This window comes from Salmo trutta, chromosome 40, assembly GCF_901001165.1.
Source record: "Salmo trutta chromosome 40, fSalTru1.1, whole genome shotgun sequence".
Lineage (NCBI taxonomy): Eukaryota > Metazoa > Chordata > Actinopteri > Salmoniformes > Salmonidae > Salmo > Salmo trutta.
In genome coordinates this window covers 712,307-729,519 of record NC_042996.1, presented here as the reverse complement: position 1 = coordinate 729,519, position 17,213 = coordinate 712,307, and the positions used below count along the sequence as shown (strand labels likewise).

The following is a 17,213-nucleotide window of genomic DNA, read 5'->3' as shown; positions in this document are numbered from 1 at the left end:
GTCTACAAACTCGCACGCCCACTAGATACAAATCACTCTGATGTATGTAGCATAACTGGGAATAGACCTCGACGCTGCATGTAATTCAAACGTTCAATTCGTATTTTCATGGAAGTGCAGAGATAACACATCTCATATTACAAATACACACTTAATGCATAACCTAACTGCATAACTTAATTTGAACAGGCAAATCAGTCTCCTTAGAGACCGTCAAAAATTGCCAATGCCGACTATATTTCAAGTCGTCACGGCGGGGTATTGGGTAAAGTTTTCAACTAGCAATAATCGCGCCTCGGATAGACCTCATAGGCTACGATACTGCCACTGCGCAAAGCTGATTCAAATCTTGAAAAAGGCAAGGTAGCCACCACAGAAGATATAATTCACGAAGACGGTTCATAATAACGTCACGGTACATTGTGGTGCTAATTTGTGTGCAATAGTAATATATTATGATTGAAATGTGTCCAAAACGTTTCGATAAACCGAGGTGTGCATAGTTTGTATTTTAAAAATAAAAATGTAGATATATCACACCGCAATGCATGATGGGATGTGAAACATACCATTCTCATGGGATTGTGCTTTTCAGATCCTTAGGACGTCCCTGCCCCATTGAAGTTGAAATTTAAACGGGTTACGGTAAGCGAATGGGGTTAATGTTAGGGTTAGACGTTTAAGGTAGGGACGTCCCAAGGATTGCGGATAGAATTAACCAATTGTTATGTAAATGTCGGATTGCACTGATCTGATCTGCAGGCAGTTTCCAGTCGGATCCTAACAAGATGTGGAAATGTTTAGAACAGTAGTAGAGAATTGTATGATGGCATTATCAGATATCAGTACGATGGCAACAGTACGGTGGCAATATTCCAACTTTTGAATATTTGCAGTCAGAGATTGGTGCTATTATTCCATTGGAATATTTTACATTTCTACACAGCCTTACTACACATACCAATAACTGGACCGGGGAGCTGTGTGGACCAGGGAGACGTTTCACTTTGCACCACCAGATGGAGGCATTTGCCTTGAATGTTCATTAGGCAGTAGGCCCACTGTAGTAAAATCTGCCAGTGCAACCGTCCATCCATGTCTGTTGTCGGGAGATGACCTGGTACCCGGCCACTAGGGGCAACAGTGAGCACTGTTACCTTCACGTGGGTTTTGGTTTTGCTAGGGCGTTGCTAGGGCGTTGCTAGGGCGTTGTGGACGGATGGCAGAGGGGTTAAGCATCTTTCTCTGATTCCAAAGAGCCAAAGGTTGCAAATTGTTTTTTGATATTTTTGTTTTAAGCCTATTCCAAACTTTAACCATTCAGAGTTAATGTCTAAGCTTAAGAATTTGGAGTTAATGCCTAAACTTAACCTTAAACACTTTGAAATGTGACGTTTGGAACAACTTAGAAATGTGACCTTGTAGAAACATGGACGTCTAATTCTGACAGTGAGACTGTGAGCTGGTTGAGAGAAATAACTAGTCCAATACAGTTGGCATTCGGTGGTAAAGACACAAGGACACTGTTGTATATGAAGATAATTCATTAAGAACCATGTAAAGTGTAGTACTAATAGCTACCAAGTGTTTTCTCTGCCTATTATTTTGTTGAGATAACTTGGGAATAGTCTTCAGGGTCCCATCTTTACTAGTTAGCTAGCTAGGCTAACTTAAACCTCAAATTGGCATACAAACCTAGCTAGCTAGCTATTTAGCAGCATAGGTAAGAAAACATGTTAGTTAATAAGGATAAATGCATTAAAGCTACAATATGTAACTTTTTGGGTGACCCAACCAAATTCACATAGAAATGTGAGTTATAGATATATCATTGAAAGCAAGTCTAAGAAGGGGTAGATCTGTTCTATGTGCACTATTTCTATGCTACCCGTGCCTACGTTTCATTTGGTGTCCTTCACTTTGTTTTGTACAGCAGCTACAAACAGCTGAAAATACAATATTTTGGATTATGGAAAATATATTTCACAGCGGTTTAGATGGTAAAATGATTTTCTACACTATACTTGCTTGTTTTGTCACATAAACTGAAATTAGGCAAACTATTAGAATTTTGGCAACCAGGAAATGGCAGAGCAATTTCTATACTGAACAAAAATATGAACGCAACATGTAGTTGGCCAAAATCTCATATCCTGATATAGGTAATTTCATATCCAGATAACGATACATATCCCGATATAGCACATTTTCTGTAAATTCAGTTAATAAATAGTTTATATAAAATGACCACATGTAAAGGCCTATTTCTTATTACATTTTAAATTATACTCAACAAATAAAATGTACTGACTCATATTTGATTATTTCTCCTTTTGTTTAGAACCTTTGTGCAAATGTTCAATTAAGCATGTAACAAAATATAAAATATTAATGTATAAAATCTAAAAAGGTAAATAGAAAACACTTCAACTGTAGTTGCAAATAGGGCTGGGCGATATGACGATATATATATATCGTGTGACGATAGAAAACGTCTATCGTTTCATGTTATGCTCTATCGTTTATTTCGTTGTGTCGCAAATCACTCTTTACACCAATATTTTGTAAAGTGGACAACGCTTTGCGAAATTTGAAACACAAACAAACATGGAGGAGAGTGAACGTGACCCAGAGCACAGAGACAAGGAGCTCGTACCTAAAAGAGGGGCTACTTCTGTCAGATGGACGTGGTTTGGGTATGAAAAGTCTGACTCGGACCAGAAAACCGTCCTCTGCAAAATATGCCGCAGGCCGGTCCCGACAACAGGCTCAAACACCACTAACCTTTTTTACCACCTACGCAACAGTCATGTGAAACAGTAAGGAGAAAGTACGGATGAGACCCCAAAAAGTACAGTCGAATGCTCAAAACAAACCCCCGACTCAGACGTTGCAAGAGGCTTTTGCCCACGGCACACCATATGGCAAAGAATCACGAAGATGGAAGGAGGTAACGGCTGCTGTTACAACTTACATCTGCAAAGACATGGCCCCAATTTACACGGTCGAGAAACTGCATTTTATTGATGGCAATTTAAATGCACAGAGATACCGTGATGAGATCCTGAGGCCCATTGCCGTACCATTTATCCGCCGCCATCACCTCATGTTTCAGCATGATAATGCACGGCCCCATGTCGCAAGGATCTGTACACAATTCCTGGAAGCAGAAAATGTCCCAGTTCTTCCAGGGTCTGCATACTCACCAGACATGTCACCCATTGAGCATGTTTGGAATGCTCTGGGTCGATGTGTACGACAGCGCACACATTGATTACAGTTCCCGTCAATATCAAGCAACTTCACACGGCGGGACAACATTCCACAGACCACAATCAACACCCTGATCAACTCTATGCGAAGGAGATGTGTTGCGCTGCATGAGCAAATAGTGGTCACACCAGATACCGACTGATCCACATCCCTACATCCCAATAGATGCATATCTGTATTCCCAGTCATATGAAATCCATAGAATAGGGCCGAATGAATTTATTTTCATTGACTGATTTCCTTAGATGAACTGTAACTCAGTAAAATCTTTGATATTGTTGCATTTTGCATTTATATTTTTGTTCAGTGTACATAGTGCATCTTTAAAATAAAGTAATTCCGTTGAACACATTACACATTATTCTTGCAGCCCTCAGGTGTAGCCTTTATTGCCTTAGGGCTTGCCTGGAAACCAGAAATTAGTGTTTGAATCAGAAAAGTTTCCTCTGCGTCTTACATTTCTGCCCAACCCAGAATTCAATGTCGGGTTTCCAGGCAAGTGTAGGACAGGCCAAATATTTTCTCTAGGCTTCGGCCTACTTCATTTTGGCGCGCACTCTTCTAGTCGCTGTCTGGCTAGCTAACACTAGCTAGCTGATGTTACGAAACTGAATAAAGCATTTTGTATAGATTTTTGCGCAATACTCACCTGGAATCGGATGGGGCTTCTCAATTCACGTTTTAAATTATTATATATTGCAGGTTTTATATGTATACCAAACATTGCATATTTAGCATGCATCACTCCAATCTCTGCAAAGTCAAGTGTTGTTGTAGAACGTCCCCCATAGACAGTAAAGAAAGCGAGATATCCTACTCCCTAATTATTTCTGCTCCAGCATCTTTGTCTCCACCCACAACAAACAGAGTTCTGTACATCCGTTTCTAAACCTGTCTGCAACAAGTCACAACTTTGTTGTACGTGCTCGACCGATTGTGTTTCCACTAGTTACCACAGTCACGAAGTCAAAATTGCCTATATCGTAAAAATTCCTTAAAGCAAAAATGAGCTTAATTTAATGAACCTAATTTAAGGCAAGGCATAAGGTTAGTTATAAAATCAGCATTTAAGAAGCGAAATTGTAGAAAGGCAGGGTTTATGACTTTATGGCTGTGGTAACAATAATTGACGACCGCTCGATTGATAATGCGATGACGCAACCAAAAAAACAGCTACACGTATCTTTTTATATATTTAACCTGTGAAACAAATTATTCTTTGATAAACTTGATTGTCACTTTTTTTATATTTCATCAAGAGGCCAATTGCTTGTGAACAGAATACATGTATACAGATTTCCCACACTTTGATTTCTAAGTGCTATTGAATCATCACAGTGAAAATACACATTTGTCCAATAATTTAGATGCAATTTGAGGGGAAAATGTTCCAATCTAAGCCAAAACAATCAGTTTTATAGGGGCTCTATTTACTGTGACAGTTTCCAGAAACAGTACAATGTTCATACAGTACTGACGCAAATGCTTTATTAAAGGTTTTGATAAGAATGAGGCACAAGGTTGGTGTGTAATACATGTTGCAGCTGATATCAAAACATACTTTTCTTCTACTATTAGGCAAGAGTTGGTCATTATCATCTGTAATAATATGTTATTTTGTCACGGTAACATTAAACTATTAAATAATCACATGGATTTAGTGATGAGTACAGAATTCAGTACAAAGCAATATAAAGAGCTATTACATGTGTAAAGGCATTTACATCATAAAGTACAACTTGTGGATGCCTATTACACCTTAGAACCAGACAAAGGCAAAGGCACTTGGAAAGAACCAGACTGAAAATGAGACACTAATCAGTAACTAAAACAGGTTAAATCCTTCCTCACAACAATAATTATAACAGGGCATTGTGTGTGTCAGGTATAGCATTGACTACTGTATATGTGGCAGAGTGTGGGGAACAGGACCAGAGTCAGCTCTAACTGAGCCAAAGGATAAACATGGGAGGTCCCACCCAGGAAGAGCAGGACAGCCAATGGGAGCCAGGCCTCGTGTCATGTGACGGCAATGTTCTGGCCCACCGCCTCAGGGGTGAGGAACTGCACTTTGGGCACGGTGAGGACCGAGTTATTCCTCCGCATGGTGCCGGAGCTCCCGCCGCCGTTCCTCATGGAGTTGTTCCGCCTCATTGAGTTCCTCTTCCTCAGTGAGTTCTGGTGGCTCAGCTCGCTCTTCTGCAGCGTCTGGATGAGTATGGAGGGCTTCTCGTCCAGCTCGCGGGCCGAACACCTCGGCGTCGCCACCTTGACCGTGTTCCCGAACTTGGAGTAGTCCACCGAGTACACCCCGTCCTCCTCGGTCACGATGGGCACGAAGCGGTGACCCCACTGGATCTCCTCGGTGACGTAGGAGGTCCGGGCCTGGGTGGTGATGCCCGTGGTCTCCACCACGCCCTCCAAGATCACAATCACCTCCAGGTCGCTGCACTGCAGCTCCATGGCCGACAGGTCGTACAGCGGACTCTCCTTATTGATGGTATGGCAGATAATGAGTGGCGCCAAGAGGAAGATGGAGTTACTCGCCGCGGCGCTCTCCGTCTGCACGTCGATCTGGTGGATAGGGATGACCTCGCCTTCGGGAGTGGTGGTCTTGCGTACCACTTGGAGGCGGACAGCAGCGCCAATGATCATGGACTTGCGGAGGTCGCCCACACGGGTCATGAAGCAGAGGCGATTGTTGCGCACGGCGATGACAGCGTTGCGGCTGAAAATAAGATAAGACAAGAAAAGATAACTTTATTGTCCATTTTCTTTACCGATCACATTTTCTTTACAGATTTATCAGCCAGAGTGTACCCCCTGGATCAGATTTGAGGGCTTGCTCAAGGGCACAACAGCAGGAGATGGCATGTGTACAAAACCCTCAAACTTTGACCATTCAAAATCCGTTCTCTGGATCTGGGGCATAGAGACACAAACTTTACAACTCTTTTTCAGTATCTAGGATAATGATATGGATATACTAGGGCTGTATGATATGGATATACTAGGGTGGAATGATATGGATATACTAGGGCTGTATGATATGGATATACTAGGTCTGCATGATATGGATATACTAGGGCTGCATGATATGGATATACTAGTGCTATATGATATGGCTATACTAGGTCTGTTTGATATGGATATACTAGGGCTATATGATATGGCTATACTATGGCTGCATGATATGGATATAATAGGGCTATATGATATGGATATACTATGGCTGCATGATATGGATATACTAGGGCTGCATGATATGGATATACTAGGACTATATGATATGGCTATACTAGGTCTGTTTGATATGGATATACTAGGGCTATATGATATGGCTATACTATGGCTGCATGATATGGATATAATAGGGCTATATGATATGGATATACTATGGCTGCATGATATGGATATACTAGGGCTGCATGATATGGATATACTAGGACTATATGATATGGCTATACTAGGTCTGTTTGATATGGATATACTAGGGCTATATGATATGGATATACTATGGCTGCATGATATGGATATACTAGGTCTGTTTGATATGGATATACTAGGGCTATATGATATGGATATACTAGGGCTGTATGATATGGATATACTAGGGCTACATGATATGGATATACTAGGGCTGCATGATATGGATATACTAGGGCTATATGATATGGATATACTAGGGCTACATGATATGGATATACTAGGGCTGCATGATATGGATATACTAGGACTGCATGATATGGACATACTAGGGCTGTATGATATGGATATACTAGGGTGGAATGATATGGATATACTAGGTCTGTTTGATATGGATATACTAGGGCTGCATGATATGGATATACTAGGGCTATATGATATGGATATACTAGGGCTACATGATATGGATATACTAGGGCTGTATGATATGGATATACTAGGGCTGCATGATATGGATATACTAGGGCTGTATGATATGGATATACTAGGGCTATATGATATGGCTATACTAGGTCTGTTTGATATGGATATACTAGGTCTGCATGATATGGATATACTATGGCTGTATGATATGGATATACTAGGGCTGTATGATATGGATATACTAGGGCTGTATGATATGGATATACTAGGGCTGTATGATATGGATATACTAGGTCTGCATGATATGGATATACTAGGGCTGTATGATATGGATATACTAGGGCTGTATGATATGGATATACTAGGGCTGTATGATATGGATATACTAGGGCTGTATGATATGGATATACTAGGGCTGTATGATATGGATATACTAGGTCTGCATGATATGGATATACTAGGTCTGCATGATATGGATATACTAGGTCTGTTTGATATGGATATACTAGGACTGCATGATATGGATATACTAGGGCTGCATGATATGGATATACTAGGGCTGTATGATATGGATATACTAGGACTGCATGATATGGATATACTAGGGCTGCATGATATGGATATACTAGGGCTGTATGATATGGCTATACTAGGTCTGTTTAAAATGGATATACTAGGGCTGTATGATATGGATATACTAGGTCTGTTTGATATGGATATACTAGGACTGCATGATATGGATATACTAGGGCTGTATGATATGGATATACTAGGGCTGTATGATATGGATATACTAGGTCTGTTTGATATGGATATACTAGGACTGCATGATATGGATATACTAGGGCTGCATGATATGGATATACTAGGGCTGTATGATATGGATATACTAGGGTGGAATGATATGGATATACTAGGGCTATATGATATGGATATACTAGGGCTGTATGATATGGATATACTAGGGTGGAATGATATGGATATACTAGGTCTACATGATATGGATATACTAGGGCTGCATGATATGGATATACTAGGGTGGAATGATATGGATATACTAGGTCTACATGATATGGATATAATAGGGCTGCATGATATGAGCAAATAATCTAACAATCTAATCTAGCATGCAACCTTATAGAGAATCGAACAGCGTGGAGGAGGAACTGCTCTGCGTGATTGACAAGGGGTGGGGCTAAGTGTGTGTGGGAAACAGCCACAAGAGGAGAGGGAGAGACTACAAACAAAGTAAACTATAAAAACGGACTATACACACGGTTTAGTGGCATCTCATATATTGCATGAAATACGGCTCTCTTGCGATATGGATATTGTGATTTCGATGTGAATTCGATTAATTGTGCAGCCCTACCATGCACCAGATTTTTCCAGTTGGGCCTTTGGATTCGAAGCGGCAACCCTTCGGATGCTGGCCCGCCTCTCTTTATCCTCTACCTCTCCAGGGTGAAGTTTTCCCTAGGTACAGATCTAGGATCAGCTTCTGCTCCCCAATCCTAACCTTTACCATTAGTGGGGTAAATGCTAAACTGGCCCAAGATCAGCATCTAGGGGCACCTTCAGCCTACACTGTTGCTGGCCCACCTCTCCAACTTAATCTAACCTGTAGGCTACCATCCTACCTGAAGATGAGCGTCTCGGCGCGGCGGTGCGACTGGGCTGTCTTCATGAAGATGCACCCCAGCATAATGGCGTTGATGATGAGGCCAGCGATGTTCTGGAAGATGAGGACGGCGATGGCCGTGGGGCACTGCTCTGTGATCATACGGTGGCCAAAGCCAATGGTCACCTGGACCTCGATGGAGAACAGGAAGGCTGAGGTGAATGACCTGCAGGGCAGAGAGAGAGGGTCAAAGGTCAGGGGTCAGAGGACATGAGAGTTAAAGAGGAGGGAGACGTTGGACGTAAATATTGGTCAAGGGTCAGATGTTTGTTGTGGAGACCTTCTCCTACATCTGTAATAACGGTGTAGAGACCTTCTCCTACATCTGTAATAGCGGTGTAGAGACCTGATCCTACATCTGTGGTGAGGGTAGAGACCTGATCCTACATCTGTAATAGCAATGTAGAGACCTGATCCTACATCTGTGGTGAGGGTAGAGACCTGATCCTACATCTGTAATAGCAATGTAGAGACCTGATCCTACATCTGTGGTGAGGGTAGAGACCTGATCCTACATCTGTAATAGCGGTGTAGAGACCTGATCCTACATCTGTAATAGCGGTGTAGAGACCTGATCCCACATCTGTAATAGCAATGTAGAGACCTGATCCTACATCTGTGGTGAGGGTAGAGACCTGATCCTACATCTGTAATAGCAATGTAGAGACCTGATCCTACATCTGTGGTGAGGGTAGAGACCTGATCCTACATCTGTAATAGCGGTGTAGAGACCTGATCCTACATCTGTAATAGCGGTGTAGAGACCTGATCCCACATCTGTAATAGCAATGTAGAGACCTGATCCTACATCTGTGGTGAGGGTAGAGACCTGATCCTACATCTGTAATAGCGGTGTAGAGACCTGATCCTACATCTGTAATAGCGATGTAGAGACCTGATCCTACATCTGTGGTGAGGGTAGAGACCTTCTCCTACATCTGTAATAGCGGTGTAGAGACCTGATCCTACATCTGTAATAGCGGTGTAGAGACCTGATCCCACATCTGTAATAGCAATGTAGAGACCTGATCCTACATCTGTGGTGAGGGTAGAGACCTGATCCTACATCTGTAATAGCGGTGTAGAGACCTGATCCTACATCTGTAATAGCGGTGTAGAGACCTGATCCTACATCTGTGGTGAGGGTAGAGACCTGATCCTACATCTGTAATAGCGGTGTAGAGACCTGATCCTACATCTGTAATAGCAGTTTAGAGACCTGATCCTACATCTGCGGTGAGGATAGAGACCTGATCTTACATCTGTGGTGAGGGTAGAGAGGTCACAGGGGTCAGAGGAGCAGGAAGCTACTGGACAGGCAGTGTGGTTTCCTATGGCTTGCTGTCCTCATCTGCATCCCCCTACAACCACTGATCTCAGAGGACTAAATAATGAGCGCAATATGTATGTAAATAGCCAATCAGCAGTTGAAACAATAACAAAGCATGCTACACTCCCCTGTTTGGGTAAAAAGCTGAGGTATGGGGCCTGAGAAATGGAACCACTCTCAAATTCATAGACAGAGCTATGGAGGCAAGGACTGGCCATCCATGATATCAAAATTGTAGTTTAAACCGTGTCTCAGTGACCTTGTGGTTAGAGTGTCCACCCTGAGATTGGAAGGTTGGGAGCTCGATACCAAATACTGTAAAAATGGGACCTGATGTGTCTGCTTAGAACTCAGCATTAGGGAGATTGGGGGTAAGGCCTTGTGATAGACTAGCATCCTGTACTTGTACATCAAGCTGCCTCATACTTCCTGCTCACACACGCCAAAGCTCATGTAAGGCTACATACTTTACTTCCACGTTTTGAGGCTTTATAGTGTTTGTTTACATTGACTTTGTTTACAAACATAGGAATAAAACAATAATACCATAGACTTCCAGTCATTGCACTAATGCTAGTTAGCATTTGCTCACGAAACTACAGTACCTCCAACTTCTTTCATACTGGATGCAGAGACATAAAAATGGTTTCCATGAGTTCATCTGACTCTGGGGAAGTAGATAATGGGCTTCAAATTGCCAAAATCCCAAAGTATCCCTTTAAGTTCCTTATAATTTGAAGGAAAATCCTTTTTTCTATGGCAAGGAGCTCTATCATATAACTGTAACAGTGTAATCACAGAAAATAGCAAAGTTATTATAGAACTGAGTATATGTAATCATTTCACAAAAAGTCCCCAATAAATCCATATAATTTATTCCCGCCCTTAAAATACCCAAGTTTACACACCAAATACAGAAATATATACAAGTTAAATATCCAAACATCAACAGTTCAAAATATGTATAGAGCCTCTACTATACTACTCACTTGACGTTGGTGACGCACTGCTCAATGCCAGACGTGCGGTTGGGTACAAGGTCTCCATGGGCAAAGGCCACGAGCCACCAGCACATGGCGAAGAGGAGCCAACTGCACAGAAAAGTCATGGTGAAGATGACCAGGGTGAAGCGCCATTTCAGGTCCACCAGAGTCGTGAAGACGTCTTGCAAGAATCTTCCCTGTTCTCGGATGTTCTTGTGCGCCAAGTTGCAGGATCCGCTCTTGGCGATGAAGCGGGCTTTATTCACCCGGTCCCTGAACACTGGTTTGCGGTGGATCCTCGAAGCAAGCCCCGGTAGGGAGAACTCCTCCGGGATGATGCTTTTTCTCGCCAACATCCTTACTGCATTTGCAATAGAGGAAAAGAGTCGGATGGTTTCAGTAAACCGAAGTGTTTTTTTAGTCGTGCGTAATTCTCCTGTCAGCTTGCGTAAAACATGATTAAAAGTTGGATAAATTCGTATTATTTTGCTAAGTTTTTCATCGACTTGATTTCAATTAACTTCTATCACATAATGGTTGGTAGCTGTTCGAGGAGCTCCAGCGCCACTTCCAAAAAGTTGTACTGACGGGTGAGTTTCCAGGCAGTCACAGACCCAGGGCGCATCCCAAATTCTCTTGACGTAGCTGCTCCACTCTATGGGCGGGATGCAATGCACTGCTGGCTTTGTTCAACAAAGAGGAAACCCCAGTAATTACTTCTATATTGTGTTTTTGTTTTATTGATTTAAAAGCAAAACAATATATGTGTACCCGTTGGAAATTATGTTTAGTTAATTAATCAATACCGGTATTTGAGGTAATGGTTAAACCATCCCATTACTGGGTCCAAATTAAAATATCATTGATGTTTTATTTTTAAACAAGGCAAGTGTGATAGAAAAATGACTTGTTTTCCAACAGTAAGCTAATTATTGCTGTGTTATTACATTATTATAGGGATGAATTATTAGGATAGGTCCGCTTCCTATTGATGACCAAGAGATGGCGCCATTTAGTAAGCGAGGAGGTGTGGTGTGTGTGTGTGTGTGAGCATTTTAAACTCAAAAAGCACTTTTAACTCAAAGCACATTTTTATTATCAGTTCAAGTGTAAAAAAGGTAGGCACACAGTGTAATGATCAACTATGTCTATATTTAAAACATCTGTTAATTATACACAATGTACATATAAGACAGACACAAGCCCACAATAAAATGGAAAAAGACAACCTGCAGTTTCGGAATTATATTGATTATTATTGATAATATTTGAACATATATATCTGTGCACATTGAAAATATAAATAGTAAAAGCAGAGAAGATGATATAATCTCTGTGATATGGATCAAGGATATCTGCAGTCTGAATTACTATAGATCTATAAGTAGAGTGTACAAAACATTAAGAACACCTGCTCTTTCCATGACATAGACTGACCAGGTGAAAGCTATAATTGCTTATTTATGTCACTTGTTAAATCCACGTCAATCAGTGTAGATGAAGGGGAGGAGACCGGTAAAATAAGGATTTGTAAGCCTTGAGACAATTGACATGGATTGTGTGTGTGTGTGCCATTTCAGAGGGTGAATGGACAAGACAGAATATTTAAGTGCCTTTGAACGGGGTATGATAGTAGGTGCCAGGCGCACCGGTTTGAGTGTATCAAGAACTGCAACGCTGCTGTGTGTTTATATCTAGAACCTAAAAAGTTTTTTTCGGCTGTCCCCATAGAACAGGATTCCCCAACTGGCGGCCTGTAGGCCGAATTTGGCCTGCGGGTGGTTTTATTTGGCCCCCCAAGCTTTCTGAGCAACCCCCCCTAAAAAATAAACAGGAAATCAGCTCCAAGTGATTTTATTTAAGACATCTATTCCCAACTATTCCCCTCTATTACACATACTGTAATAGAGACACGTGATCGTATACAAATGTAAGCAAGGTTGAAAATTATTCTGTTTTAGTTAAACATTATATCTGTTTGGGCTTCTAGCGGTGAATTTGCAGTCTACAAATTATTTGTAATTATGTTCCCGACCATCCGCTCAAGACAAAATCGGCCACCGAAGAACCCTTTCAAGAACCATTTTTGGTTCCAGGTAGAACCTATTTGGTTCCAGGTAGAACACTTTTGGGTTCCATGTAGAACCCTTTCCACAGAGGCTTCTACATGGAATCCAAAAGGGTTCTACCTGGAACCAAAAGGGTTCTCCTATGGGAACAGCCAAAGAACCCTTCTGGAACCGTTTTTTAGAAGTATAGGATTAACAGACAGTCAGATAGCCTTACACACCACAGCCTTGCCTTCAAATTCATCACAGGGACAATAGCTTACCACTCATCTCCAATGTCATTCTCCTAGACTATACAGTTGAAGTCAGAAGTTTACATACACTTAGGTTGGAGTCATTAAACTTAGTTTTTCAACCACTCCACACATTTCTTGTTAACAAACTATAGTTTTGGCAAGTCGGTTAGGACATCTACTTCATGCATGATAAAAGTAATTTTTCCAACAATTGTTTACAGACAGATTATTTCACTTACAATTCACTGTATCACATTTCCAGTGGGTCAGAAGTTTACATACACTAAGTTGACTGTGCCTTTAAACAACTTGGAAAATTCCAGAAAATTATGTCATGGCTTTAGAAGCTTCTGAAAGGCTAATTGACATCATTTGAATCAATTGGAGGTGTACCTGTGGAAGTATTTCAAGGCCTACCTTCAAACTCAGTGCCTCTTTGCTTGACATCATGGGAAAATCAAAAGAAATCAGCCAAGACCTAAGAAAAATAATTGTAGACCTACACAAGTCTGGTTCATCCTTGGGAGCAATTTCCAAATGCCTGAAGGTACCACGTTCATCTGTACAAACAATAGTATGCAAGTATAAACACCATGGGACCACGCTGCCGTCATACCGCTCAGGAAGGAGACGCATTCGGTCTCCTAGAGATGAACGTAATTTGGTGCGAAAAGTGCAAATCAATCCCAGAACAACAGCCTTGTGAAGATGCTGGAGGAAACAGGTACAAAAGTATCTATATCCACAGTAAAACGAGTCCTATATCGACATAACCTGAAAGGCCGCTCAGAAAAGAAAAAGCCACTGCTCCAAAACTGGCATAAAAAAGCCAGACAACGGTTTGCAACTGTACATGGGGACAAAGATTGTACTTTTTGGAGAAATGTCCTCTGGTCTGATGAAACAAAAATAGAACTGTTTGGCCATAATGACCATCGTTATGTTTGGAGGAAAAAGGGGGAGGCTTGCAACCCGAAGAACACCATCCCAACTGTGAAGCACGGGGGTGGCAACATCATGTTGTGGGGTGCTTTGCTGCAGAAGGGACTGGTGCACTTCACAAAATAGATGGCATCATGAGGTAGGAAAATTATGTGGATCTATTGAAGCAACATCTCAAGACATCAGTCAGGAAGTTAAAGCTTGGTCGCAAATAGGTCTTCCAAATGGACAATGACCCCAAGCATACTTCCAAAGTTCTGTCAAAATGGCTTAAGGACAACAAAGTCAAGGTATTGGAGTGGCCATCACAAAGCCCTGACCTCAATCCCATAGAACATTTGTGGGCAGAACTGAAAAAGCGTGTGCGAGCAAGGAGGTGTACAAACCTGACTCAGTTACACCAGCTCTGTCAGGAGGAATGGGCCAAAATTCACCCAACTTATTGTGGGAAGCTTGTGGAAGGCTATCTGAAACGTTTGACCCAAGTTAAACAATTTAAAGGCAATGCTACCAAATACTAATTGAGTGTATGTAAACTTCTGACCCACTAGGAATGTTATGAAATAAATAAAAGCTGAAATAAATAATTCTCTCTACTATTATTCTGACATTTCACATTCTTAAAATAAAGTGGTGATCCTAACTGACCTAAAACAGGGAATTTTTACTAGGATTAAATGTCAGGAATTGTGAAAACTGAGTTTAAATGTATTTGGCTAAGGTGTATGTAAATTTCCGACTTCAACTGTTTAACAGTGCTCTATATCTATAGTCATTCTGCTCTTATGATGTCATCGTTCTAGAGAGGGGTGAGTGTTGTGTCTCCACACTTTCTGACAGACTGACTGACTCCAAAGTGCTGCTTGCCCATAAAAAGACAACTCTGGTGAAGGATAGCAGCCACACTATAGGGGCCATGTTGTTGACCTTTGGCCTTTACATGGACCCCCGCCACAGCAGAAGCTACATTAAATATACTTAGCTGCTACTCACTTATAATGTATACAATGGAGAGTAGGGAGGTTGAGGGGAGACACCTAGCCTGGAATCCAAGCTAAACGAAACAATGGTTCAGGCTTGTTCAACCAGGCTAGAAGACGCCTATCCATTCATAGATTATAGAGAGGGCGTCTTGAGTTGAAAACATGAGTGGGAAAACATCCACACGTGTGTAAGGAAAGTAGCGCAGGAATTCTGGGTCATGAGTTTGGGATTGAATAAGAATGAAGAATTAATTAAAAACGAATTTCTTGAGATGAGAAACCGCTTTACACTGACAAACAAAACAAAACAGCAGTAGGGTGGTAAAAACAGATACTGAAATTCTTCAAAGTGTACCTTACAACAATCAGTTTGGCATTCAGGCTATAATACAATACAAAGAAGTCAATATAAAATGTTCATTGTTCGATATGCAAAATAACTATAAATATTCAGGTACTACAGTGGGACAGTGGGACAGTGGCACAGCTCCCCAGAAACCAGGTTTAATACTGAAAATATAAACCACTTTCCTTACCAATTACACCAGCCAGCACCATGTATGGTAGAAACTAACGCTGGCCTGGCTTATGGTAGGTAGAAGAAAGCGGAATCTTCCCTTATCATTTAGGGCTGGATCTTAACTTAACACCAACATGCATAACTCCAAGTTTTCACATACATCTTGACATGAATGTATGGTTTACAGTACACCAGTTCTGTATAAGTTGAAGTTAGGCGTGCACATTAAGATTCAGTCCTTTAGAGAACACCCATTGGGTGAAAGCTGTCCTTTTTCAAAGAGGAGTCAGTGACCACTAAATGTCCACAGTCCCATGGTTCAGTCAGCATCGCATCTAATCAGACAGACAAAGGGTCACCGGGCTAAAAATGCTCCAGCGATATACCCTACAGTGTTCGTACCAATGTAGTAATACTACAGTATACCTGCTTATTGCTTACCTATGAATAATGGTGTAAAATATATACATATACATACATCATCTAGTAATAAGTGTAACAAAAGATATCATTTAAACGTAAAACATTTAAGTAAAGCTTTGTAAAATTGTAATCATATTATACGACCGATTGTGATCCTTACACGACCAAGTTAATAGGTCACTCATTCAATCAATCAATCAATCACTCACTCAATAACTAATACATTACCAATAATCAACACAAGAAGGCCATCAGTGGTGCTTTGGGAAGCAGTGTTTCCCCTACCATTACCAAGTGGAGGTGGTCAACCGGCCTGGCTCCATTTCCCCCGTCTAAAACCTACAGTATGAGCTTCAGTCAATAATGGTAATAATATCTGGAACTCTGCGCCCCACCTAAGCATTGTGGGAAACACTGAGGCGGCGGATTAATTGATAGATAGACTGACTGATGGTGTGCTGGCTGACAGTGTGTGAGCCTACATGTCAGCCCTGACGAAGGAAGCAAACATGCCGTCCTCGTTCTCCAGAAGGGTCTCTGGTTTGTCGATCTCTAAGATGTTCCCTCGCTTCATCACGATCACCAGGTCAGCTTCCAGGATGGTGTGGACACGATGCTGCATGAACACACACACAGACGCACGCACACACAGACGCACGCACACACAGACGCACGCACACATAGACGCATGCACACACGCGCGCACACACACACACATTACATTACATTCGATTGATTGTTTAATTACACAAAAAAATAGGAAGGGATGCAATGCAGCTTTGATTTGTAATGTAGCCAGACAGACAGAGAGAAACTGTGCTGAGAAAAAATAACAGATACATGAATGTATTTTCCTTTAGTCTTATCTCACAGCCACAAGAGTCAACTGCTAAGATTAGATGTAGTACCCCTCTTTAACCCCAG

General features: G+C 41.5%; 2 protein-coding genes and 1 non-coding gene across 6 annotated transcripts in view; all 3 read right to left on the bottom strand.

The window, feature by feature from the left end:
• Positions 1-198: 198 nt before the first annotated feature.
• Positions 199-339, bottom strand: LOC115180647 (U4 spliceosomal RNA). Its single transcript, XR_003873122.1, has one exon. It is a non-coding gene; the product is annotated as a U4 spliceosomal RNA (small nuclear RNA).
• Positions 340-4,739: 4,400 nt separating this feature from the next.
• LOC115180340 (ATP-sensitive inward rectifier potassium channel 8) lies at positions 4,740-11,472 on the bottom strand. The gene is made up of 3 exons (XM_029742356.1): positions 11,123-11,472; positions 8,763-8,969; positions 4,740-6,001 (listed from the first exon to the last, which is right to left on the bottom strand). Exons 1-3 carry the CDS (start codon positions 11,470-11,472, stop codon positions 5,293-5,295), a joined length of 1,266 nt encoding a protein of 421 aa, XP_029598216.1. The 3' UTR covers positions 4,740-5,292.
• A 4,188-nt stretch (positions 11,473-15,660) lies between these two features.
• LOC115179981 (ATP-binding cassette sub-family C member 9) overlaps positions 15,661-17,213 on the bottom strand; it is a 63,348-nt gene continuing 61,795 nt past the window's right edge. For 3 of the 4 annotated variants that reach the window (XM_029741805.1, XM_029741802.1, XM_029741804.1), the window contains one exon: positions 15,661-16,905. In XM_029741805.1, coding sequence (XP_029597665.1) covers positions 16,768-16,905 — 138 coding nt within the window. In that variant the 3' untranslated portion in view covers positions 15,661-16,767. The remainder of the gene's footprint in view (positions 16,906-17,213) is intronic. The other variant, XM_029741806.1, reaches the window with a different exon arrangement.

Coding starts and splice junctions, on each gene's coding strand:
- LOC115180340 (XM_029742356.1), bottom strand. CDS start 11,472: ATGTTGGCGAGAAAAAGCATCATCCCGGAGGAGTTCTCCCTACCGGGG. Junction 8,970..11,122: donor CAGTGCGTCACCAACGTCAA/GTGAGTAGTATA, acceptor TCTGCCCTGCAG/GTCATTCACCTCAGCCTTCC. Junction 6,002..8,762: donor GCCGAGACGCTCATCTTCAG/GTAGGATGGTAG, acceptor TCTTATTTTCAG/CCGCAACGCTGTCATCGCCG.